Below are 26,734 nucleotides of genomic sequence, written 5' to 3'. Positions count from 1 at the left end.
CAGAGAGAGGAAGACAGAGAGAGGAAGATAGAGGGACAGAGAGAGGAAGACAGAGAGAGGAAGACAGAAGGGACAGAGAGAGGAAGACAGAAGGGCCGAGAGAGGAAGACAGAAGGGCAGAGAGAGGAAGAGAGAAGGGCAGAGAGAGGAAGAGAGAAGGGCAGAGAGAGGAAGACAGAAGGGCAGAGAGAGGAAGACAGAAGGACAGAGAGAGGAAGACAGAAGGACAGAGAGAGGAAGACAGAAGGACAGAGAGAGGAAGACAGAAGGACAGAGAACAGAAGGACAGAGAGAGGAAGACAGAAGGACAGAGAGAGGAAGACAGAAGGACAGAGAGAGGAAGACAGAAGGACAGAGAGAGGAAGACAGAAGGACAGAGAGAGGAAGACAGAAGGACAGAGAGAGGAAGACAGAAGGACAGAGAGAGGAAGACAGAAGTACAGAGAGAGGAAGACAGAAGGACAGAGGGGAAGACAGAAGGACAGAGAGGGGAAGACAGAAGGACAGAGAGGGGAAGACAGAAGGACAGAGGGAGGAAGACAGATTGAGGAAGACAGAGGGACGAAGACAGAAGGACAGAGGGAGGAAGACAGAGGGACAGAGGGAGGAAGACAGAAGGACAGAGGGAGGAAGACAGAGGGATAGAGGGAGTAAGACAGAGGGGTAGAGAGAGTAAGACAGAGGGATAGAGAGAGTAAGACAGAGGGATAGAGAGAGTAAGACAGAGGGATAGAGGCAGGAATACAGAGGGATAGAGGCAGGAATACAGAGGGATAGAGAGAGGAATACAGAGAGATAGAGGGAGGATGGCAGAGGGAGGAAGACAGAGGGACAGAGGGAGGAAGACAGAAGGACAGAGGGAGGAAGACAGAAGGACAGAGAGAGGAAGACAGAAGGACAGAGAGGGGAAGACAGAAGGACAGAGGGAGGAAGACAGATTGAGGAAGACAGAGGGACGAAGACAGAAGGACAGAGGGAGGAAGACAGAGGGACAGAGGGAGGAAGACAGAAGGACAGAGGGAGGAAGACAGAGGGATAGAGGGAGTAAGACAGAGGGATAGAGGCAGGAACACAGAGGGATAGAGAGAGGAAGACAGAGAGATAGAGGGAGGATGGCAGAGGAATAGAGGGAGGAAGACAGAGGGATAGAGGGAGGATGGCAGAGGGATAGAGGGAGGAAGACAGAGGGACAGAGGGAGGAAGACAGAAGGACGAAGACAGAGGGAGGAAAGATCAGAGACGACTAATACGCCTACAGCACTGAAAACCGGTTTCTCACTACACACCTGCATGAGTCTGAGACACAAACACACACACAATGTTCACACCCACCCAGCTGGTGCTTATATTTCCTGGCAGAGGGGGATAGACAGAAAAATAAATAAAGGAGAGGTGCAGACAGCAAGAATCTCCTCCTCTACACCGTTTCTCCTTTACCAGTCCACTCTTCTCCCCGTCTCTTCCTCCTCCCACTACCCTCTCCCCATCTCACGAGTGACTGAATGTGAGTCACATCCAGCCTGAACTGGTTAACATATAGTAGCCACACAACCATGCCTGAGCCTCCAACACACTCAACACCTCCTAACCCCAAACACCTGCCAGTCTCTCCCTCTAGCCCTCCCTCTAGTCCTAAACACCTGACAGTCTCTTCCTCTAGTCCTAAACACCTGGCAGTCTCTCCCTCTAGTCCTAAACACCTGCCAGTCTCTCCCTCTAGCCCTAAACACCTGCCAGTCTCTCCCTCTAGCCCTAAACACCTGCCAGTCTCTCCCTCTAGCCCTAAACACCTGCCAGTCTCTCCCTCTAGCCCTAAACACCTGCCAGTCTCTCCCTCTAGCCCTAAACACCTGCCAGTCTCTCCCTCTAGCCCCAAACACCTGCCAGTCTCTCCCTCTAGCCCCAAACACCTGCCAGTCTCTCCCTCTAGCCCCAAACACCTGCCAGTCTCTCCCTCTAGCCCCAAACACCTGCCAGTCTCTCCCTCTAGTCCTAAACACCTGTCAGTCTCTCCATCTAGTCCTAAACACCTGCCAGTCACTCCTTCTAGCCCTAAACACCTGCCAGTCTCTCCCTCTAGCCCTCCTTCTAGCCCTAAACACCTGCCAGTCTCTCCCTCAAGCCCTCCCTCTAGTCCTAAACACCTGCCAGTCTCTCCTTCTAGCCCTAAACACCTGCCAGTCTCTCCTTCTAGCCCTAAACACCTGACAGTCTCTCCCTCTAGCCCTAAACACCTGACAGTCTCTCCCTCTAGCCCTAAACACCTGCCAGTCTCTCCCTCTAGTCCTAAACACCTGCCAGTCTCTCCCTCTAGCCCTAAACACCTGCCAGTCTCTCCCTCTAGTTCTAAACACCTGCCAGTCTCTCCCTCTAGTTCTAAACACCTGCCAGTCTCTCCCTCTAGCCCTAAACACCTGCCAGTCTCTCCCTCTAGCCCTAAACACCTGCCAGTCTCTCCCTCTAGCCCTAAACACCTGCCAGTCTCTCCCTCTAGCCCTAAACACCTGCCAGTCTCTCCCTCTAGCCCTAAACACCTGCCAGTCTCTCCCTCTAGCCCTCCATCTAGTCCTAAACACCTGCCAGTCTCTCCCTCTAGCCCCAAACACCTGCCAGTCTCTCCCTCTAGCCCCAAACACCTGCCAGTCTCTCCCTCTAGTCCTAAACACCTGTCAGTCTCTCCATCTAGTCCTAAACACCTGCCAGTCACTCCTTCTAGCCCTAAACACCTGCCAGTCTCTCCCTCTAGCCCTCCTTCTAGCCCTAAACACCTGCCAGTCTCTCCCTCAAGCCCTCCCTCTAGTCCTAAACACCTGCCAGTCTCTCCCTCTAGTCCTAAACACCTGCCAGTCTCTCCTTCTAGCCCTAACCACCTGGCAGTCTCTCCCTCTAGTCCTAAACACCTGGCAGTCTCTCCCTCTAGCCCCAAACACCTGCCAGTCTCTCCCTCTAGCCCTAAACACCTGCCAGTCTCTCCTTCTAGCCCTAAACACCTGACAGTCTCTCCCTCTAGCCCTAAACACCTGACAGTCTCTCCCTCTAGCCCTAAACACCTGCCAGTCTCTCCCTCTAGTCCTAAACACCTGCCAGTCTCTCCCTCTAGCCCTAAACACCTGCCAGTCTCTCCCTCTAGTTCTAAACACCTGCCAGTCTCTCCCTCTAGTTCTAAACACCTGCCAGTCTCTCCCTCTAGCCCTAAACACCTGCCAGTCTCTCCCTCTAGCCCTAAACACCTGCCAGTCTCTCCCTCTAGCCCTAAACACCTGCCAGTCCCTCCCTCTAGCCCTAAACACCTGCCAGTCTCTCCCTCTAGCCCTAAACAACTGCCAGTCTCTCCCTCTAGCCCTAAACACCTGCCAGTCTCTCCCTCTAGCCCTCCATCTAGTCCTAAACACCTGCCAGTCTCTCCCTCTAGTCCTAAACACCTGGCAGTCTCTCCCTCTAGCCCTAAACACCTTCCAGTCTCTCCCTCTAGTTCTAAACACCTGCCAGTCTCTCCCTCTAGTTCTAAACACCTGCCAGTCTCTCCCTCTAGCCCTAAACACCTGCCAGTCTCTCCCTCTAGCCCTAAACACCTGCCAGTCTCTCCCTCTAGCCCTAAACACCTGCCAGTCCCTCCCTCTAGCCCTAAACACCTGCCAGTCTCTCCCTCTAGCCCTAAACACCTGCCAGTCTCTCCCTCTAGCCCTAAACACCTGCCAGTCTCTCCCTCTAGCCCTCCATCTAGTCCTAAACACCTGCCAGTCTCTCCCTCTAGTCCTAAACACCTGGCAGTCTCTCCCTCTAGCCCTAAACACCTTCCAGTTTCTCCCTCTAGCCCTAAACACCTGGCAGTCTCTCCCTCTAGTCCTAAACACCTGCCAGTCTCTCCCTCTAGCCCTAAACACCTGCCAGTCTCTCCCTCTAGCCCTAAACACCTGCCAGTCTCTCCCTCTAGCCCTAAACACCTGCCAGTCTCTCCCTCTAGCCCTAAACACCTGCCAGTCTCTCCCTCTAGCCCTAAACACCTGCCAGTCTCTCCCTCTAGCCCTAAACACCTGCCAGTCTCTCCCTCTAGCCCCAAACACCTGCCAGTCTCTCCCTCTAGCCCCAAACACCTGCCAGTCTCTCCCTCTAGCCCCAAACACCTGCCAGTCTCTCCCTCTAGTCCTAAACACCTGTCAGTCTCTCCATCTAGTCCTAAACACCTGCCAGTCACTCCTTCTAGCCCTAAACACCTGCCAGTCTCTCCCTCTAGCCCTCCTTCTAGCCCTAAACACCTGCCAGTCTCTCCCTCAAGCCCTCCCTCTAGTCCTAAACACCTGCCAGTCTCTCCTTCTAGCCCTAAACACCTGCCAGTCTCTCCTTCTAGCCCTAAACACCTGACAGTCTCTCCCTCTAGCCCTAAACACCTGACAGTCTCTCCCTCTAGCCCTAAACACCTGCCAGTCTCTCCCTCTAGTCCTAAACACCTGCCAGTCTCTCCCTCTAGCCCTAAACACCTGCCAGTCTCTCCCTCTAGTTCTAAACACCTGCCAGTCTCTCCCTCTAGTTCTAAACACCTGCCAGTCTCTCCCTCTAGCCCTAAACACCTGCCAGTCTCTCCCTCTAGCCCTAAACACCTGCCAGTCTCTCCCTCTAGCCCTAAACACCTGCCAGTCTCTCCCTCTAGCCCTAAACACCTGCCAGTCTCTCCCTCTAGCCCTAAACACCTGCCAGTCTCTCCCTCTAGCCCTCCATCTAGTCCTAAACACCTGCCAGTCTCTCCCTCTAGCCCCAAACACCTGCCAGTCTCTCCCTCTAGCCCCAAACACCTGCCAGTCTCTCCCTCTAGTCCTAAACACCTGTCAGTCTCTCCATCTAGTCCTAAACACCTGCCAGTCACTCCTTCTAGCCCTAAACACCTGCCAGTCTCTCCCTCTAGCCCTCCTTCTAGCCCTAAACACCTGCCAGTCTCTCCCTCAAGCCCTCCCTCTAGTCCTAAACACCTGCCAGTCTCTCCCTCTAGTCCTAAACACCTGCCAGTCTCTCCTTCTAGCCCTAACCACCTGGCAGTCTCTCCCTCTAGTCCTAAACACCTGGCAGTCTCTCCCTCTAGCCCCAAACACCTGCCAGTCTCTCCCTCTAGCCCTAAACACCTGCCAGTCTCTCCTTCTAGCCCTAAACACCTGACAGTCTCTCCCTCTAGCCCTAAACACCTGACAGTCTCTCCCTCTAGCCCTAAACACCTGCCAGTCTCTCCCTCTAGTCCTAAACACCTGCCAGTCTCTCCCTCTAGCCCTAAACACCTGCCAGTCTCTCCCTCTAGTTCTAAACACCTGCCAGTCTCTCCCTCTAGTTCTAAACACCTGCCAGTCTCTCCCTCTAGCCCTAAACACCTGCCAGTCTCTCCCTCTAGCCCTAAACACCTGCCAGTCTCTCCCTCTAGCCCTAAACACCTGCCAGTCCCTCCCTCTAGCCCTAAACACCTGCCAGTCTCTCCCTCTAGCCCTAAACACCTGCCAGTCTCTCCCTCTAGCCCTAAACACCTGCCAGTCTCTCCCTCTAGCCCTCCATCTAGTCCTAAACACCTGCCAGTCTCTCCCTCTAGTCCTAAACACCTGGCAGTCTCTCCCTCTAGCCCTAAACACCTTCCAGTTTCTCCCTCTAGCCCTAAACACCTGCCAGTCTCTCCCTCTAGCCCTAAACACCTGCCAGTCTCTCCCTCTAGCCCCAAACACCTGCCAGTCTCTCCCTCTAGCCCTCCATCTAGTCCTAAACACCTGGCAGTCTCTCCCTCTAGCCCTAAACAACTGCCAGTCTCTCCCTCTAGCCCCAAACACCTGCCAGTCTCTCCCTCTAGCCCTAAACACCTGCCAGTCTCTCCCTCTAGCCCTAAACACCTGCCAGTCTCTCCCTCTAGCCCTAAACACCTGCCAGTCTCTCCCTCTAGCCCTAAACACCTGCCAGTCCCTCCCTCTAGCCCTAAACACCTGCCAGTCTCTCCCTCTAGCCCTAAACACCTGCCAGTCTCTCCCTCTAGCCCTAAACACCTGCCAGTCTCTCCCTCTAGCCCTCCATCTAGTCCTAAACACCTGCCAGTCTCTCCCTCTAGTCCTAAACACCTGGCAGTCTCTCCCTCTAGCCCTAAACACCTTCCAGTCTCTCCCTCTAGCCCTAAACACCTGCCAGTCTCTCCCTCTAGCCCTAAACACCTGCCAGTCTCTCCCTCTAGCCCCAAACACCTGCCAGTCTCTCCCTCTAGCCCTCCATCTAGTCCTAAACACCTGGCAGTCTCTCCCTCTAGCCCTAAACACCTGCCAGTCTCTCCCTCTAGCCCCAAACACCTGCCAGTCTCTCCCTCTAGCCCCAAACACCTGCCAGTCTCTCCCTCTAGCCCTAAACACCTGCCAGTCTCTCCCTCTAGCCCTAAACACCTGCCAGTCTCTCCCTCTAGCCCTAAACACCTGCCAGTCTCTCCCTCTAGCCCTAAACACCTGCCAGTCTCTCCCTCTAGCCCTAAACACCTGCCAGTCTCTCTCTCTAGCCCTCCATCTAGTCCTAAACACCTGCCAGTCTCTCCCTCTAGCCCTAAACACCTTCCAGTCTCTCCCTCTAGCCTTAAACACCTGCCAGTCTCTCCCTCTAGCCCCAAACACCTGCCAGTCTCTCCCTCTAGCCCCAAACACCTGCCAGTCTCTCCCTCTAGCCCTAAACACCTGCCAGTCTCTCCCTCTAGCCCTAAACACCTGCCAGTCTCTCCCTCTAGCCCCAAACACCTGCCAGTCTCTCCCTCTAGCCCCAAACACCTGCCAGTCTCTCCCTCTAGCCCCAAACACCTGCCAGTCTCTCCCTCTAGCCCCAAACACCTGCCAGTCTCTCCCTCTAGCCCCAAACACCTGCCAGTCTCTCCCTCTAGCCCTAAACACCTGCCAGTCTCTCCCTCTAGCCCTAAACACCTGCCAGTCTCTCCCTCTAGCCCTAAACACCTGCCAGTCTCTCCCTCTATCCCTAAACACCTGCCAGTCTCTCCCTCTAGCCCTCCATCTAGTCCTAAACACCTGGCAGTCTCTCCCTCTAGCCCTAAACACCTGCCAGTCTCTCCCTCTAGCCCTAAACACCTGCCAGTCTCTCCCTCTACCCCTCCTGTCTCTCTCAAACCAACTTTGTATTTAAAACACAGTGTCCAGCCCAGACCTCAACAAACACAGCCTTACCAAAAACACACAGTGTCCAGCCCAGACCTCAACACACACAGCCTTACCAAAAACACACAGTGTCCAGCCCAGACCTCAACACACACAGCCTTACCAAAAACACACAGTGTCCAGGCCAGACCTCAACACACACAGCCTTACCAAAAACACACAGTGTCCAGCCCAGACCTCAACACACACAGCCTTACTAAAAACACACAGTGTCCAGGCCAGACCTCAACACACACAGCCTTACCAAAAACACACAGTGTCCAGCCCAGACCTCAACACACACAGCCTTACAAAAAACACACAGTGTCCAGCCCAGACCTCAACACACACAGCCTTACAAAAAATACACAGTGTCCAGCCCAGACCCCAACACACACAGCCTTACCAAAAACACACAGTGTCCAGCCCAGACCTCAACACACACAGCCTTACAAAAAACACACAGTGTCCAGCCCAGACCTCAACACACACAGCCTTACCAAAAACACACAGTGTCCAGGCCAGACCTCAACACACACAGCCTTACCAAAAACACACAGTGTCCAGGCCAGACCTCAACACACACAGCCTTACCAAAAACACACAGTGTCCAGCCCAGATTCATTTCCATTTCCTCTACTAGGATATGAGAAGGACCTCTTCTCAGCCCAGAGAGACTTGTTATTATTGCTTATTACAGATAACCGGCGTCTTTATTAAAAAGCCCAGAGGATGGACCGCTGCACATCAAATAGGGTACAATATCCCTGGCTGAGGCTACAACAGCCTCCAGCACACACACGACGCACACAGGAGCATTGATTGGAGGAATGTGAGGGCTGCGTCCCCCGTCTGGTGTTGACAGTTAGAACTGTAGGCTACAGTGTGTGTGTGTGTGTGTGTGTGTGTGTGTGTGTGTGTGTGTGTGTGTGTGTGTGTGTGTGTGTGTGTGTGTGTGTGTGTGTGTGTGTGTGTGTGTGTGTGTGTGTGTGTGTGTGTGTGTGTGTGTGTGTCTGCACAGATCTAACATTAAAATAGTGTGGGTGAAACGGATGCATGCAGTTGGTGTGTTTGTGTGTGTGTGTGTGTTTGTGTGTGTGTGTGTGTGTGTGTGTGTGTGTGAAAATACAAAAGGCAAAGGGCAGGGAGACAAACTAGCTTAGTGAAAGAATGACTTCACCTTGTAGAACCATGCTCTTAAAGACCCAAAGTTTACGCACCAATTAACCTGTTTATAGTGTGTGTGTGTGTGTATATACGTGTAACCTGGCATAGATATGCCTCCTTTTGACTCTAGTCTCACCCTCAATGGAATACATCAACAAAGTCTGTATAAACAAGTCCATTTTGATGACCAAAACACCACATTATTTGTCTATGTCATAAATGTTCACATCACATCCAACACCGTAAAATAGGCCAGACAGTTTGATCTTACAGTGCTAACTTCCCTAGCGTCTGTGAGCCATTAGCTAAATCCTCTAGCCCTTTCCAGGAGCAAAGTGCCACTCTGAGGACAACACCACCTCACTCTTAAACTGTATCCTTCCCTCTACATTAGAGATCTACTTTGGGTCAAACCCAAACCACGTTCCCCGGCAACCTCTGTAGCATAGATGTGGTAAGGGCACCAACTACCTCCCCTCTTTCATCTCCCATCTCTCCCTGTTCCCTCGTGGGGAGGCTTCGTGGCCAGGGGGACCGGATCGCCGTACAGGAAGTAACGCCAGAGACACACAGGGGGACCGGATCACCGTACAGGAAGTAACGCCAGAGACACACAGGGGGACCGGATCACCGTACAGGAAGTAACGTCAGAGAGACACAGGGGGACCGGATCACCGTACAGGGAATAACGTCAGAGACACACAGGGGGACCGGATCACCGTACAGGAAGTAACGTCAGAGAGACACAGGGGGACCAGATCACCGTACAGGAAGTAACGTCAGAGACACACAGGGGGACCGGATCACCGTACAGGAAGTAACGTCAGAGACACACAGGGGGACCGGATCACAGTACAGGGAGTAACGTCAGAGAGACACAGGGGGACCGGATCACCGTACAGGGAGTAACGTCAGAGACACACAGGGGGACCGGATCACAGTACAGGGAGTAACGTCAGAGAGACACAGGGGGACCGGATCACAGTACAGGGAGTAATGTCAGAGAGACACAGGGGGACCGGATCACCGTACAGGGAGTAATGTCAGAGACACACAGGGGGACCGGATCACCGTACAGGGAGTAATGTCAGAGACACACAGGGGGACCGGATCACCGTACAGGGAGTAACGTCAGAGACACACAGGGGGACCGGATCACCGTACAGGGAGTAACGTCAGAGAGACACAGGCTAACTGGAATCCCTCCCCCTCTCCAACTGGGAATACTGGAGAGAAGAAAGGGAGGGACTTCAACCATTATCTTACAGACACCCTCATTAGAGAGGAAGAATGAGAGAGAGAAAGAGACACTATTGGGGAGAGGCAATATACAAAGGAAGGTTGGGTCGATGGAAAGAAAGTAGGAATGAGAGATTTTATGGAGAGACCAGAGACTGAGAACAAGGTCATGTTTACGGAAGAGTATTATTATAGAGTGAAGGTGAAAGACAGAGAGAGGAGGAGCTGGAGAGAGACAAAGAGAGGCAATAAAGAGCTTTGCTGCTCTGCTCAGTCCTCTGCCCATTTGTGAGAAGTGTGAGAAGTGGTGTAGAGGAATGAAGGAGCTTTGCTGCTCTGCTCAGTCCTCTGCCCCTTTGTGAGAAGTGGTGTAGAGAGGAATGAAGGAGCCTGCCGCAACAGTCACCTCCTGTCCTTTCAGACACTGACTCACAGCCCTGTGGGTTCATCTCAAATACCAGGGGTTGGCTGTTATAGACACAGACACACACACACACACACACACGGAGAGACAGGCACACACATGCATACAAACACACACACAACTCACAGACAAAGTGAAAAGACACACACCCCAAAATACATGCCCCACTGTACACTCTTCAGAGGAGAGAAAGTCTATCTGATGGCATCTGAATGGAACAACTCCTTCAAACAAACCTAGATGCCTCAGTATGTCTCAGAGACACACTCATCTCTGAAAAGTCCCCTTGTTCAACTACAAATTGGATTGATCTTGTAATCTGATTAGCAGCTTTGTCTCCTGTTAAAACCGTCTACGGACAGAGTCAGAGCAATTGAGAACAACTTCCAAACTTAAGGCGCCAAAAAAACATTTCGACCCATGACTGAATTACAAAGGGCTGTTTTGTGCTGTGTTGGAGAGAAGTGTTTTTCGTTCCTCCCTCTGCGGCTTTGAGGTTTCTACTTCTGTCATGTTTTTGTTGCCCTGAGGGGAACGGAGAAAAAGGGAAGGATAGTACCTGTGTGTGTGTGTGTGTGTGTGTGTGTGTGTGTGTGTGTGTGTGTGTGTGTGTGTGTGTGTGTGTGTGTGTGTGTGTGTGTGTGTGTGTGTGTGTGTGTGTGTGTGTGAGTAGGAAGACAGACAGGGCTAATATTGTGATAACACCATTCAGAGGACATTCAGAACTCAGCTGCCAGCCAGGACAGGAGACAGGCTTCCAGTAATCTCGCGCTAACAGGGAAATGATATCGGAGATGTTCAAAACATGTTGTTTTGCCACACGTACAGTATGTGCCTACGTAAAAGTCTAACCAAAAACAGTTCAGTTCAACACAAATATCAGATCTCTCAGATATCCTAGAAAAACAGTGAAAGCTGTTGCCGAAGAGGGCTATCAAATGGAATGGAATGAAGAGACATGGTTGTCTCTTACGGAAACATGTAGTCGTCAAAACGACCCCAATGCTAGTTTGATGAACCCGTGTCATCCCAAGTTGAACTACCAAATCATTTCAGCTCCAGATGCCAGCCTTGTCAGAACACGAAGTGAACGTCGTCACTTGTATCCCGACTTGAAGCCAAGCAATCATGCAACGCCATGGTACTCATAACGCCATGGTACTCATAACGCCATGGTACTCATAACGCCATGGTACTGATGGTACTCATAACGCCATGGTACTCATAACGCCATGGTACTCATAACGCCATGGCACTGATGGTACTCATAACGCCATGGTATTCATGGTACTCATAACGCCATGGTACTCATGGTACTCATAATGCCATGGTACTCATGGTACTCATAATGCCATGGTACTGATGGTACTCATAACGCCATGGTATTCATTGTACTCATAACGCCATGGTACTCATAACGCCATGGTACTCATTGTACTCATAACGCCATGGTACTCATTGTACTCATAACGCCATGGTATTCATTGTACTCATAACGCCATGGTACTCATAACGCCATGGTATTCATTGTACTCATAACGCCATGGTACTCATAACGCCATGGTATTCATTGTACTCATAACGCCATGGTACTCATAACGCCATGGTACTCATGGTACTCATAACGCCATGGTATTCATGGTACTCATAACGCCATGGTACTGATGGTACTCATAACGCCATGGTACTCATGGTACTCATAACGCCATGGTACTCATAACGCCATGGTACTCATAACGCCATGGTACTCATAACGCCATGGTACTGATGGTACTCATAACGCCATGGTACTCATAACGCCATGGTACTCATAACGCCATGGTATTCATTGTACTCATAATGCCATGGTACTGATGGTACTCATAACGCCATGGTATTCATAACGCCATGGTACTCATAACGCCATGGTATTCATGGTACTCATAACGCCATGGTACTCATGGTACTCATAACGCCATGGTACTCATGGTACTCATAACGCCATGGTACTCATAACGCCATGGTACTCATAACGCCATGGTACTCATAGTACTCATAACGCCATGGTACTCATGGTACTCATAACGCCATGGTACTCATAGTAATCATAACGCCATGGTACTCATAACGCCATGGTACTCATAACGCCATGGTACTCATAACGCCATGGTACTCATGGTACTCATAACGCCATGGTACTCATAACGTCATGGTACTCATAACGCCATGGTACTCATAACGCCATGGTACTCATAACGCCATGGTACTCATAACGCCATGGTACTCATAACGCCATGGTACTCATAGGCCACCACCCAAAGGACATCCAGCCAACTTGACACGGTGGGAAGCATTGGAGTCAACATGGGCCATTATCCCTGTGGAACGCTTTCGACACCTTGTAGAGTCCATGCCCTGACGCATTTAGGGCAAAAAGAGGTGCAACTCAATATTAGGAAGGTGTTCCTATTTTTTTATTTTATTTAACTAGGCAAGTCAGTTAAGAACAAATTCTTACTTACAATGACAGCCTACCCCGGCCAAACCCAGACGATGGGGGGCCAAATGTGACCCCCAATCACAGCCGGATGTGATACAGCCTGGATTCGAACCAGGGACTGTAGTTTCGCCTCTTGCACTGAGATGCAGTGCCTTAAGACTGCTGCGCCACTTGGGAGCCCTTGTTTGTACACTCAGTGTACTTAGAGGCGTTATCAGGGAGAAGGGTTGCTTATTCCTTCTATAACAAAAGACAATGTGATAAAGTGATACATTGCTTTAGGTCAGGGCTGTGCTACACAGGAGAACACAAATATAATCAAATCAAATATTATTGGTCACATGCACGTGTTTTGCAAATGTTATTGCGGGTGTAAATGCTTGGGTTTCTAGCTCTAACAGTGCAGTAATATCTAACAAGAAATACCTAACAATTTCACAACAATACACACAAATCTAAGTGCCTTGGGGTAACTCAATCACAAGCATACACCTCTATGTAGTCTGCGCACACACACACACAATATGTTCCCTTCATTAATCTGTCTTCTTACATTGGGGGAGGGTTGTTTTCCTGAAGGCCTCAACTAAAGACTACAGAGCTCTACACTAGAGCTCAACAGACTATCTGAGGAATTAGAGAGAGAGAGACAGAGAGAGAGACTACAGCAAACCACCCTGCGGCACAGTCTACCAGCCTCACTGTATCCAACAGAGACACAGCACAGACAGAGGGAGTCTGGGAACGCTGTCCTCAGACACAGCATGGTACACTCATAACCACCACAGAGAGAGAGAGAGAGAGAGAGAGAGAGATGAGGAGAGAGAGAGATGAGGAGAGAGAGAGAGAGAGACAAAGAGAGAGAGTTGGGTTGGAAGGAAATGAAGAGAAAACAGATTGTTCTCTCATTCTGTAAAATCAAACAGAGAAGCATTGATGGAGAAAGACAGAAAAAGATGCATTGGCTCAGTTCCCCTCCGAACTAACCCCACCTTTCCCTGCATGACAAGAAACAGAGAACGAACCCCACCTTTCCCTGCATGACAAGAAACAGAGAACGAACCCCACCTTTCCCTGCATGACAAGAAACAGAGAACGAACCCCACCTTTCCCTGCATGACAAGAAACAGAGAACGAACCCCACCTTTCCCTGCATGACAAGAAACAGAGAACGAACCCCACCTTTCCCTGCATGACAAGAAACAGAGAACGAACCCCACCTTTCCCTGCATGACAAGAAACAGAGAGCACTGCGAACATTTAATCAACATTTAATCAATATGGGTGTAGTATTACCCTGTGTGTTGTGTCATCACTAAAATCAATGGTGATGGTGATGGTAGGGTATTACTCAACACATAGATTAATGCCAGGGGAACAGTATCATATCTCAGCCCTCGCAGTAGTGTCTGCGCTATGCGCCCCACTCTGACTCGCGACTACACAGCCAGTCCCAGGGGCCAAGATGTCCAATAGTGATCAAATCAAAGTTTATTTGGCACGTGCGCTGAATACAACAGGTGTAGACCTTACAGTGAAATGCTTACTTACAGGCTCTAACCAACAGCGCAAGACTTTTTTTTTTTAAGGTATTAGGTGAACAGTAGGTAAGTAAAGAAATAAAAATAACAGTAGCGAGGCTATATACAGTAGCGAGGCTATAACAGTAGCGAGGCTATAACAGTAGTGAGGCTATATACAGTAGCGAGGCTATAACAGTAGCGAGGCTATAACAGTAGCGAGGCTATAACAGTAGCGAGGCTATAACAGTAGTGAGGCTATATACAATAGCGAGGCTATAACAGTAGTGAGGCTATAACAGTAGTGAGAATATAACAGTAGTGAGGCTATAACAGTAGTGAGGCTATATACAGTAGTGAGACTATAACAGTAGCGAGGCTATAACAGTAGCGAGGCTATATACAGTAGTGAGGCTATAACAGTAGCGAGGCTATAACAGTAGCGAGGCTATAACAGTAGCGAGGCTATATACAGTAGCGAGGCTATAACAGTAGCGAGGCTATATACAGTAGTGAGGCTATAACAGTAGCGAGGCTATAACAGTAGCGAGGCTATAACAGTAGCGAGGCTATATACAGTAGCGAGGCTATAACAGTAGCGAGGCTATATACAGTAGCGAGGCTATAACAGTAGTGAGGCTATATACAGTAGCGAGGCTATAACAGTAGTGAGGCTATAACAGTAGTGAGGCTATATACAATAGAGAGGCTATAACAGTAGCGAGGCTATATACAGTAGCGAGGCTATAACATTAGCGAGGCTATATACAGTAGCGAGGCTATATACAGTAGCGAGGCTATAACAGTAGCGAGGCTGTATACAATAGAGAGGCTATAACATTAGCGAGGCTATAACAGTAGCGAGGCTGTATACAATAGCGAGGCTATATACAGTAGCGAGGCTATATACAGTAGGGAGGCTATATACAGTAGCGAGGCTATAACATTAGCGAGGCTATATACAGTAGCGAGGCAATATACAGTAGCGAGGCTATAACAGTAGCGAGGCTGTATACAATAGAGAGGCTATAACATTAGCGAGGCTATAACAGTAGCGAGGCTGTATACAATAGCGAGGCTATATACAGTAGCGAGGCTATATACAGTAGGGAGGCTATATACAGTAGCGAGGCTATAACAGTAGCGAGGCTATATACAGTAGTGAGGCTATAACAGTAGCGAGGCTATATACAGTAGCGAGGCTATAACAGTAGTGAGGCTATAACAGTAGTGAGGCTATAACAGTAGTGAGGCTATAACATTAGCGAGGCTATAACATTAGCGAGGCTATAACAGTAGCGAGGCTGTATACAATAGCGAGGCTATATACAGTAGCGAGGCTGTATACAATAGCGAGGCTATAACAGTAGTGAGGCTATAACAGTAGTGAGGCTATATACAGTAGCGAGGCTATATACAGTAGCGAGGCTATATACAGTAGCGAGGCTATAACAGTAGCGAGGCTATAACAGTAGCGAGGCTGTATACAATAGCGAGGCTATAACAGTAGTGAGGCTATAACAGTAGCGAGGCTATAACAGTAGTGAAGCTATATACAGTAGCGAGGCTATAACAGTAGTGAGGCTATATACAGTAGCGAGGCTATAACAGTAGCGAGGCTATATACAGTAGCGAGGCTATATACAGTAGTGAGGCTATAACAGTAGCGAGGCTATATACAGTAGCGAGGCTATAACAGTAGCGAGGCTATAACAGTAGCGAGGCTATATACAGTAGCGAGGTTATAACAGTAGTGAGGCTATAACAGTAGTGAGGCTATAACAGTAGTGAGGCTATATACAGTAGCGAGGTTATAACAGTAGTGAGGCTATAACAGTAGCGAGGCTGTATACAATAGAGAGGCTATAACAGTAGCGAGGCTGTATACAGTAGCGAGGCTGTATACAGTAGCGAGGCTGTATACAGTAGCGAGGCTATGTACAGTAGTGAGGCTTTAACAGTAGTGAGGCTATATACAGTAGCGAGGCTATATACAGTAGCGAGGCGATATACAGTAGCGAGGCTATATACAATAACGAGGCTATAACAGTAGCGAGGCTATAACAGTAGCGAGGCTATAACAGTAGCGAGGCTATAACAGTAGCGAGGCTATAACAGTAGCGAGGCTATATACAGTAGCGAGGCTGTATACAATAGCGAGGCTATATACAGTAGCGAGGCTATAACAGTAGAGAGGCTATATACAGTAGTGAGGCTATATACAGTAGTGAGGCTATAACAGTAGTGAGGCTATAACAGTAGCGAGGCTATAACAGTAGCGAGGCTATAACAGTAGAGAGGCTATATACAGTAGCGAGGCTATAACAGTAGAGAGGCTACATACAGTAGTGAGGCTATATACAGTAGCGAGGCTATATACAGTAGCGAGGCTATATACAGTAGCGAGGCTATATACAGTAGCGAGGCTATAACAGTAGCGAGGCTATATACAGTAGCGAGGCTATAACAGTAGCGAGGCTATAACATTAGCGAGGCTATAACAGTAGCGAGGCTATATACAGTAGTGAGGCTATAACAGTAGTGAGGCTATAACAGTAGCGAGGCTATATACAGTAGCGAGGCTATATACAGTAGCGAGGCTATAACAGTAGCGAGGCTATATACAGTAGCGAGGCTATATACAGTAGCGAGGCAATATACAGTAGCGAGGCTATAACATTAGCGAGGCGATATACAGTAGCGAGGCTATATACAGTAGCGAGGCTATATACAGTAGCGAGGCTATATACAGTAGCGAGGCTATAACAGTAGCGAGGCTATAACAGTAGCGAGGCTATAACAGTAGCGAGGCTATAACAGTAGCGAGGCTATATACAGTAGCGAGGCTATAACAGTAGCGAGGCTATAACAGTAGCGAGGCTATAACAGTAGCGAGGCTATAACAGTAGCGAGGCTATATACAGTAGTGAGGCTATATACAGTAGCGAGGCTATATACAGTAGCGAGGCTATATACAGTAGCGAGGCTATAACAGTAGTGAGGCTATATACAGTAGTGAGGCTATAACAGTAGCGAGGCTATATACAGTAGCGAGGCTATATACAGTAGCGAGGCTATAACAGTAGCGAGGCTATATACAGTAGCGAGGCTATATACAGTAGTGAGGCTATATACAGTAGCGAGGCTATAACAGTAGCGAGGCTATATACAGTAGCGAGGCTATATACAGTAGCGAGGCTATATACAGTAGCGAGGCTATATACAGTAGCGAGGCTATAACAGTAGTGAGGCTATAACAGTAGCGAGGCTATATACAGTAGTGAGGCTATATACAGTAGCGAGGCTATATACAGTAGTGAGGCTATATACAGTAGCGAGGCTATATACAGTAGCGAGGCTATATACAGTAGTGAGGTTATAACAGTAGCGAGGCTATATACAGTAGTGAGGCTATAACAGTAGTGAGGCTATATACAGTAGTGAGGCTATAACAGTAGTGAGGCTATAACAGTAGCGAGGCTATAACAGTAGTGAGGCTATATACAGTAGCGAGGCTATATACAGTAGCGAGGCTATATACAGTAGCGAGGCTAAATACAGTAGTGAGGTTATAACAGTAGCGAGGCTATATACAGTAGCGAAGCTATATACAGTAGCGAGGCTATAACAGTAGCGAGGCTATATACAGTAGTGAGGTTATAACAGTAGCGAGGCTATATACAGTAGCGAAGCTATATACAGTAGCGAGGCTATAACAGTAGCGAGGCTATATACAGTAGCGAGGCTATATACAGTAGCGAGGCTATAACAGTAGCGAGGCTATAACAGTAGCGAGGCTATATACAGTAGCGAGGCTATATACAATAGCGAGGCTATAACAGTAGTGAGGCTATAACAGTAGCGAGGCTATAACAGTAGTGAAGCTATATACAGTAGCGAGGCTATAACAGTAGTGAGGCTATATACAGTAGCGAGGCTATAACAGTAGCGAGGCTATATACAGTAGCGAGGCTATATACAGTAGCGAGGCTATATACAGTAGCGAGGCTATATACAGTAGCGAGGCTATAACAGTAGCGAGGCTATAACAGTAGCGAGGCTATATACAGTAGCGAGGTTATAACAGTAGTGAGGCTATAACAGTAGTGAGGCTATAACAGTAGTGAGGCTATATACAGTAGCGAGGTTATAACAGTAGTGAGGCTATAACAGTAGCGAGGCTGTATACAATAGAGAGGCTATAACAGTAGCGAGGCTGTATACAGTAGCGAGGCTGTATACAGTAGCGAGGCTGTATACAGTAGCGAGGCTATGTACAGTAGTGAGGCTTTAACAGTAGTGAGGCTATATACAGTAGCGAGGCTATATACAGTAGCGAGGCGATATACAGTAGCGAGGCTATATACAATAACGAGGCTATAACAGTAGCGAGGCTATAACAGTAGCGAGGCTATAACAGTAGCGAGGCTATAACAGTAGCGAGGCTATAACAGTAGCGAGGCTATATACAGTAGCGAGGCTGTATACAATAGCGAGGCTATATACAGTAGCGAGGCTATATACAGTAGTGAGGCTATATACAGTAGTGAGGCTATAACAGTAGTGAGGCTATAACAGTAGCGAGGCTATAACAGTAGCGAGGCTATAACAGTAGAGAGGCTATATACAGTAGCGAGGCTATAACAGTAGAGAGGCTACATACAGTAGTGAGGCTATATACAGTAGCGAGGCTATATACAGTAGCGAGGCTATAACAGTAGCGAGGCTATATACAGTAGCGAGGCTATATACAGTAGCGAGGCTATAACAGTAGCGAGGCTATATACAGTAGCGAGGCTATAACAGTAGCGAGGCTATAACATTAGTGAGGCTATAACAGTAGCGAGGCTATATACAGTAGTGAGGCTATAACAGTAGTGAGGCTATAACAGTAGCGAGGCTATATACAGTAGCGAGGCTATATACAGTAGCGAGGCTATAACAGTAGCGAGGCTATATACAGTAGCGAGGCTATATACAGTAGCGAGGCAATATACAGTAGCGAGGCTATAACATTAGCGAGGCGATATACAGTAGCGAGGCTATATACAGTAGCGAGGCTATATACAGTAGCGAGGCTATATACAGTAGCGAGGCTATAACAGTAGCGAGGCTATAACAGTAGCGAGGCTATAACAGTAGCGAGGCTATAACAGTAGCGAGGCTATATACAGTAGCGAGGCTATAACAGTAGCGAGGCTATAACAGTAGCGAGGCTATAACAGTAGCGAGGCTATAACAGTAGCGAGGCTATATACAGTAGTGAGGCTATATACAGTAGCGAGGCTATATACAGTAGCGAGGCTATATACAGTAGCGAGGCTATAACAGTAGTGAGGCTATATACAGTAGTGAGGCTATAACAGTAGCGAGGCTATATACAGTAGCGAGGCTATATACAGTAGCGAGGCTATAACAGTAGCGAGGCTATATACAGTAGCGAGGCTATATACAGTAGTGAGGCTATATACAGTAGCGAGGCTATAACAGTAGCGAGGCTATATACAGTAGCGAGGCTATATACAGTAGCGAGGCTATATACAGTAGCGAGGCTATAACAGTAGTGAGGCTATAACAGTAGCGAGGCTATATACAGTAGTGAGGCTATATACAGTAGCGAGGCTATATACAGTAGTGAGGCTATATACAGTAGCGAGGCTATATACAGTAGCGAGGCTATATACAGTAGTGAGGTTATAACAGTAGCGAGGCTATATACAGTAGTGAGGCTATAACAGTAGTGAGGCTATATACAGTAGTGAGGCTATAACAGTAGTGAGGCTATAACAGTAGCGAGGCTATAACAGTAGTGAGGCTATATACAGTAGCGAGGCTATATACAGTAGCGAGGCTATATACAGTAGCGAGGCTAAATACAGTAGTGAGGTTATAACAGTAGCGAGGCTATATACAGTAGCGAAGCTATATACAGTAGCGAGGCTATAACAGTAGCGAGGCTATATACAGTAGTGAGGTTATAACAGTAGCGAGGCTATATACAGTAGCGAAGCTATATACAGTAGCGAGGCTATAACAGTAGCGAGGCTATATACAGTAGCGAGGCTATATACAGTATCGAGGCTATAACAGTAGCGAGGCTATATACACTAGCGAGGCTATAACAGTAGCGAGGCTACATACAGACACCGGTTAGTCATTGATTGAGGTAGTATGTAGATATGGTTAAAGTGACTATGCATATATGATAAACAGAGAATAGCAGCATCGTAAAAGAGGGGTTGGGGGAGGGGGCACACAATGCAAATAGTCTGGATAGCTATTTGATTACCTGTTCAGGAGTCTTATGACTTGGGGGTAAAATCTGTTGAGAAGCCTTTTTGTCTTAGACTTGGCACTCCGGTACCGCTTGCCATGCGGTAGTAGAGAGAACAGTCTATGACTAGGGTGGCTGGGGTCTTTGACAATTTTTAGGGCCTTCCTCTGACACCGCCTGGTATAGAGGTCCTGGTTGTCAGGAAGCTTGGCCCCAGTGATGTACTGGGCCGTACGCATTACCCTCTGTAGTGCCTTGTGGTCGGAGGCCGAGCAATTGCCGTACCAGGCAGTGATGCAACCAGTCAGGATGCTCTCAGTGTTGCAGCTGTAGAACCTTTTGAGGATCTGAGGACCCATGTCAAATCTTTTTAGTTTCCTGAGGGGGAATAGGTTTTGTCGTTCCCTCTTCACGACTGGCTTGGTGTGTTTGAACCATTCTAATTTGTTGGTGATGTGGACACCAAAGAACTTGAAGCTCTCAACCTGCTCCACTACAACCCAGCCAATGAGAATGGGGGCGTGCTCTGTCCTCCTTTTCCTGTAGTCCAAAATCATCTCCTTAGTCTTGGTTACGTTGAGGGATAGGTTGTTATTCTGGCACCACACGGCCAGGTCTCTGACCTCCTCCCTATAGGCTGTCTCATCATTGTCGGTGATCAGGCCTACCATTGTTGTGTCGTCTGCAAACCTAATGATGGTGTTGGAGTCGTGCCTGGCCGTGCAGTCATGAGGGAACAGGGAGTACAGGAGGGGACTGAGCACGCATCCCTGGGCGACTCCAGTGTTGAGGATCAGCGTGGCAGATGTGTTGCTACCTACCCTTACCACCTGGGGGCGGCCCGTCAGGAAGTCCAGGATCCAGTTGCAGAGGGAGGTGTTTAGTCCCAGGATCCTTAGCTTAGTGATGAGCTTTGAGGACACTATGCTGTTGAACGCTGAGCTGTAGTCAATGAATAGCATTCTCAATGTTGAGTGCAATAGAGATGGCATCATCTGTGGATCTGTTTGGGCGGTATGCAAATTGGAGTGGGTCTAGGGTTTCTGGGATAATGGTGTTGATGTGAGCCATTAGCAGCGCCCACAGCACCGGCAAGGTCGGGTTATAATGGAACCAGCTGCCAGAAATCTCAATCAATTAGGATTACATTACAACAATCGGTCACGTAGCCAACTGTATCAGGCTTACATACAATTGGCTTACAGGGTAGGCTACTGAGCATGGAGCAATACAGCCTTTTAAAATAACAGTCTGGCCTGTTGTGTTACATAAAGTTGAACATCATCTGCTGTCACCATGACAAATGAAAAAGTCTCTCTAGAAATATAAGATCTATTAGGACTACCGCCTACCTGTATCATTATCACACCACTAATACTACGGCCTGTATCATTACCACACCATTAAGACTACCACCTACGTGTATCATTACCATACCATTAATACTACCACCTGTATCATTACCACACCATTAAGAGTACCACCTGTATCATTACCACACCATTAAGACTACCACCTGTATCATTACCACACCATTAAACTACCACCTACCTGTATCATTACCACACCATTATGACTACCACCTACCTGTATCATTACCACACCATTAATACTACGACCTACCTGTATCATTACCACACCATTAAGACTACCACCTGTATCATTACCATACCATTAATACTACGACCTGTATCATTACCACACAATTAATACTACCACCTACCTGTATCATTATCACACCATTAATACTACCACCTACCTGTATCACTACCACACCATTATGACTACCACCTACCTGTATCATTACCACAAAATTAATACTACCACCTACCTGTATCATTACCACACCATTAAACTACCACCTACCTGTATCACTACCACACCATTATGACTACCACCTACCTGTATCATTATCACACCATTAATACTACCACCTGTATCATTATCACACCATTAAGACTACCACCTGTATCATTACCACACCATTAAGACTACCACCTGTATCATTACCACACCATTAAGACTACCACCTACCTGTATCATTACCACACCATTAAGACTACCACCTGTATCATTATCACACCATTAATACTACCACCTACCTGTATCATTACCACACCATTAATACTACGACCTGTATCATTACCATACCATTAAGACTACCACCTGTATCATTATCACACCATTAAGACTACCACCTGTATCATTATCACACCATTAAGACTACCACCTGTATCATTATCACACCATTAAGACTACCACCTGTACCATTACCACACCATTAATACTACCACCTGTATCATTACCACACCATTAATACTACGCCCTGTATCATTACCACACCATTAAGACTACCACCTGTATCATTACCATACCATTAAGACTACCACCTACCTGTATCATTATCACACCATTAAGACTACCACCTGTATCATTACCACACCATTAAGACTACCACCTGTATCATTACCATACCATTAAGACTACCACCTACCTGTATCATTACCACACCATTAAGACTACCACCCACCTGTATCATTACCATACCATTAATACTACCACCTGTATCATTACCACACCATTAATACTACGACCTGTATCATTACCATACCATTAATACTACCACCTGTATCATTATCACACCATTAAGACTACCACCTGTATCATTACCACACCATTAAGACTACCACCTGTATCATTATCACACCATTAAGACTACAACCTACCTGTATCATTACCACACCATTAATACTACGACCTGTATCATTACCATACCATTAATACTACCACCTGTATCATTATCACACCATTAATACTACCACCTGTATCATTACCACACCATTAAGACTACCACCTACCTGTATCATTACCACACCATTAATACTACCACCTACCTGTATCATTACCACACCATTAAGACTACCACCTACCTGTATCATTACCACACCATTAATACTACCACCTACCTGTATCATTACCACACCATTATGACTACCACCTACCTGTATCATTACCACACCATTAAGACTACCACCCACCTGTATCATTACCATACCATTAAGACTACCCCCTGTATCATTACCACACCATTAATACTACGACCTGTTTCATTACCATACCATTAATACTACGACCTGTACCATTACCACACCATTAATACTACGACCTGTACCATTACCATACCATTAATACTACGACCTGTACCATTACCACACCATTAATACTACGACCTGTACCATTACCATACCATTAATACTACCACCCACCTGTATCATTACCGCACCATTAATACTACCGCCTGTACCATTACCATACCATTAAGACTACCACCTGTATCATTGCCACACCATTAATACTACCACCTGTATCATTAAGACTACCACCTGTATCATTAAGACTACCTCAAGTGACTTCCTTGTTTCAAACTGTCCACATTCTTAGTTCAACCTATTGACAGGTGATAGAAGTCTAACCTCAGGTTCAACTCCAAACCATACCACTCCTCACCAGTAGGGGTCCTATTCTAACCTAAGTGACCTGCCACACCTTGGGAAGTTAACCACTGAGGCGCTGCCACTTAATAGCTGCTACTCATTGTGTTTCAATCTGGACATGGGACAAGAACGTTGTCACAGGGGACCTACAGTACGTGTGTGTGTCCACGTCTTCGACCCCCGTCTCATTGGTTCTATAACACAGTGTGTCTTCCAAATGGCACCCTATTCCCTATATAGTGCACTACTTTATACTACAGACGTATTCCCTATGTAGTGTACTACCTTTGACTACAGCCCTATTCCCTATATAGTGCACTACTTTATACTACATTCCTATTCCCTATATAGTGCACTACGTTTGACCAGAGCCCATAGGGAATAGGGTGCCATTTTGCGAATCAAACAGTGTTGGCTCAATACTGCGGCTAAAGGGCTAGCAGGATGTGTACAGTAGGATTACCTTCCATTGTCCATTGTTACAGGGACTGCCTGTCTGTACTGACTGTGGCAGATTGGCTGGGCTTCCATGAAGAGCTGGGGAAATACCCAGCCCCAGGAACACACAGTTAAGAGGTAAAAATAAAACACAAAAGCAGAAGAAGTGAAGCTTCCAGGGATACTTTTCCCACCACAACAAGTTCCTCGTGAAAAAACAAGACAGGTCAGCTAAGGTAGAGATGGAGACTAGGTCAAAGGCCCAATGACCAAGTAGGGCTAGACTTGCCTATATTAGCCAAGCTATATTAACCAAGCTATATTAACCAAGCTATATTGGCCAAACTAATCTAATATGCACATTTATGAATGGCTGAAGTCAATGGTAAGTGTGTGCCACTTCCAGTTATTGCTTATCCCTTCAAATGTGTCCCTTCCTAAACACGTAGTCCGATTAATCCAAACACAAAAGTTTTTCTCGCCCTGTTCCCAACTGGATATGATGAATTGGATTTGTTCTATCATTAAGCTGCTTGATCGTCCCCCCCCCTTCCTTTTAGTCTGAATCTGCAGCAGGAGCAGGTGTTGCAGGTTACCAGACCAGCTGATTCCTTCCAGACCAGGCTGCATCTGGTTCCCTGTCCTTGACTCTAGCCTCACCTGTGACCCTGGGGAAAGTGTACTTCCTAAAAGTCAAGATCTCTTGACCAAGACAGCAGTAGTAGGTTACTACACACATACATGGAAGTTTAAAGGATGAGGCTAGGATGATGCTTAATGGATGATGCTTAATGGATGAGGCTACATGGATGAGGCTACATGGATTAGGCTTAATGGATGATGCTTAATGGATGATTATACATGGATTAGGCTTAATGGATGAATCTACATGGATGAGGCTACATGGATGAGGCTACATGGATGATGCTACATGGATGAGGCTACATGGATGAGGCTACATGGATGAGGCTACATGGATGAATCTACATGGATGAGGCTTAATGGATGAATCTACATGGATGAGGCTTAATGGATGATGCTTAATGGATGAATCTACATGGATGAGGCTTAATGGATGAATCTACATGGATGATGCTTAATGGATGATTCCACATGGATGATGCTTCTCGGCACAATTCGCTTCCATCTAATTTCTGTGTCAGTTCTGATGAGAGGAAAGAGGGGAGAAAGCAAATGTTCCCTACTCTATAGAAACACACCCACTGTGTCCCAGACTGCTGTTGAGGCTGGGAGGTGTCGTGAGAACAATCGCCCTCGAGTCCATTAGCCTATCAATTAATCATGCTGCTGCATGCTCCTCTGAAGACAGACAGACAGGACCCCCTGTCGGTCTACACCTCGTGGTCCTTTGTGTTGTGCCTTTCCATCCCTCTGTAGCAACCTTGTTGATTGTATGTTGCATAGATACTTTGAACAAACACGTATATTGAAATGCAAACACATTCGCATGAAACAATATTTGGCACATAACCACTCCATGGAACTTTTGGACATAAGGACATATTGTTGTGATAATAAATTTTGACAATAAACAACACCCTTTATTTTCCTCAAATACAAATGCTACACCCGTCAAGGTGATAGCATGCTACTGTATCGATAAATACCAGTAACGTACATTGTTACAAGCCTGCTCAAGCCTGCTAAAAACAATGCACAATTTCTTACAACAGAGTGCAAGAGTAGTATAACAATGACTTAAAGTAGGATACCAGACGTAAACCAAAAATTCGTACCTTTCCCGTTTTTGTCCATGTCGCCTAGATAACTCCTGGGTGTGTACTTCTCCTGTGTTCTTCCCCGTGACAATAGAAAAGCACGTCCGCGCCTCTCCTCCAAGCGCTCCGTGCTTCCTTTCCGTGTGTGATGGGACAGACGCCGATTCTAGCTGTCAAGAAACACAGGAGACGAGATGGACACAGATAGTAGCCAATCACAGTCGTAGCTTACATGGGCTTGCCCAATCACAGCGAATGATAGAAGGGGTCTTTGGTCATTTATTTTTAAATATCTATACTAGTTAGTGCCTTTGAGAACGCGGACAACTATCAACAGTCAATCAGATATCAACTATCTGTAGTAATACAGAATGGACGTATTCTCAACCTACTGTCTGGTTTACTCGGCAGGCCATATGAAACCATTATGAATCAAATGACAACAATGATTCATTGAATGATTCACTCCCTCTCATCAGCACCTGTTTCAACATAATGTATTCACTTCGTAGCAAAATGATTCAGTAGCAAGACTCTCCGGCCCGGACAGATGTGTACCAGCGCAACAAATTAGAAAACTTGAGATCAAATTAAATATTTGTTTACAAGTCCTACTTCTAATGTCCTGTTCTAATTCAGTTTTGAGACAGACTAAACGGGTATCAACCAATAAGGATGTTGTATCCTTGTCTGGAACAACTAGTTTCCTCACACCATACTGAAGAGTAGACTGTCGCGTAAAAACTTAGCTACTCTCAATTGATACTACTGTGACACATTAGTTTGTCTGACAACACAAAATAGATTTCAGTGACAGC

At 47.3% G+C, this 26,734-nt stretch overlaps 1 protein-coding gene across 1 annotated transcript in view; it reads right to left on the bottom strand.

Moving 5' to 3' along the window:
* afap1 (actin filament associated protein 1) overlaps positions 1–26,299 on the bottom strand; it is a 173,301-nt gene extending 147,002 nt beyond the window's left edge. The window contains exon 1 of the mRNA XM_055938949.1: positions 25,935–26,299. Coding sequence (XP_055794924.1) covers positions 25,935–25,953 — 19 coding nt within the window. The 5' untranslated portion in view covers positions 25,954–26,299. The remainder of the gene's footprint in view (positions 1–25,934) is intronic.
* Positions 26,300–26,734: the final 435 nt, after the last annotated feature.

This window comes from Salvelinus fontinalis, chromosome 11 (genome assembly GCF_029448725.1).
Source record: "Salvelinus fontinalis isolate EN_2023a chromosome 11, ASM2944872v1, whole genome shotgun sequence".
In the NCBI taxonomy this organism is placed as follows: domain Eukaryota; kingdom Metazoa; phylum Chordata; class Actinopteri; order Salmoniformes; family Salmonidae; genus Salvelinus; species Salvelinus fontinalis.
The sequence above is the reverse complement of the archived record's forward strand: the minus strand, read 5'-3'. Positions and strand labels throughout refer to the sequence as shown.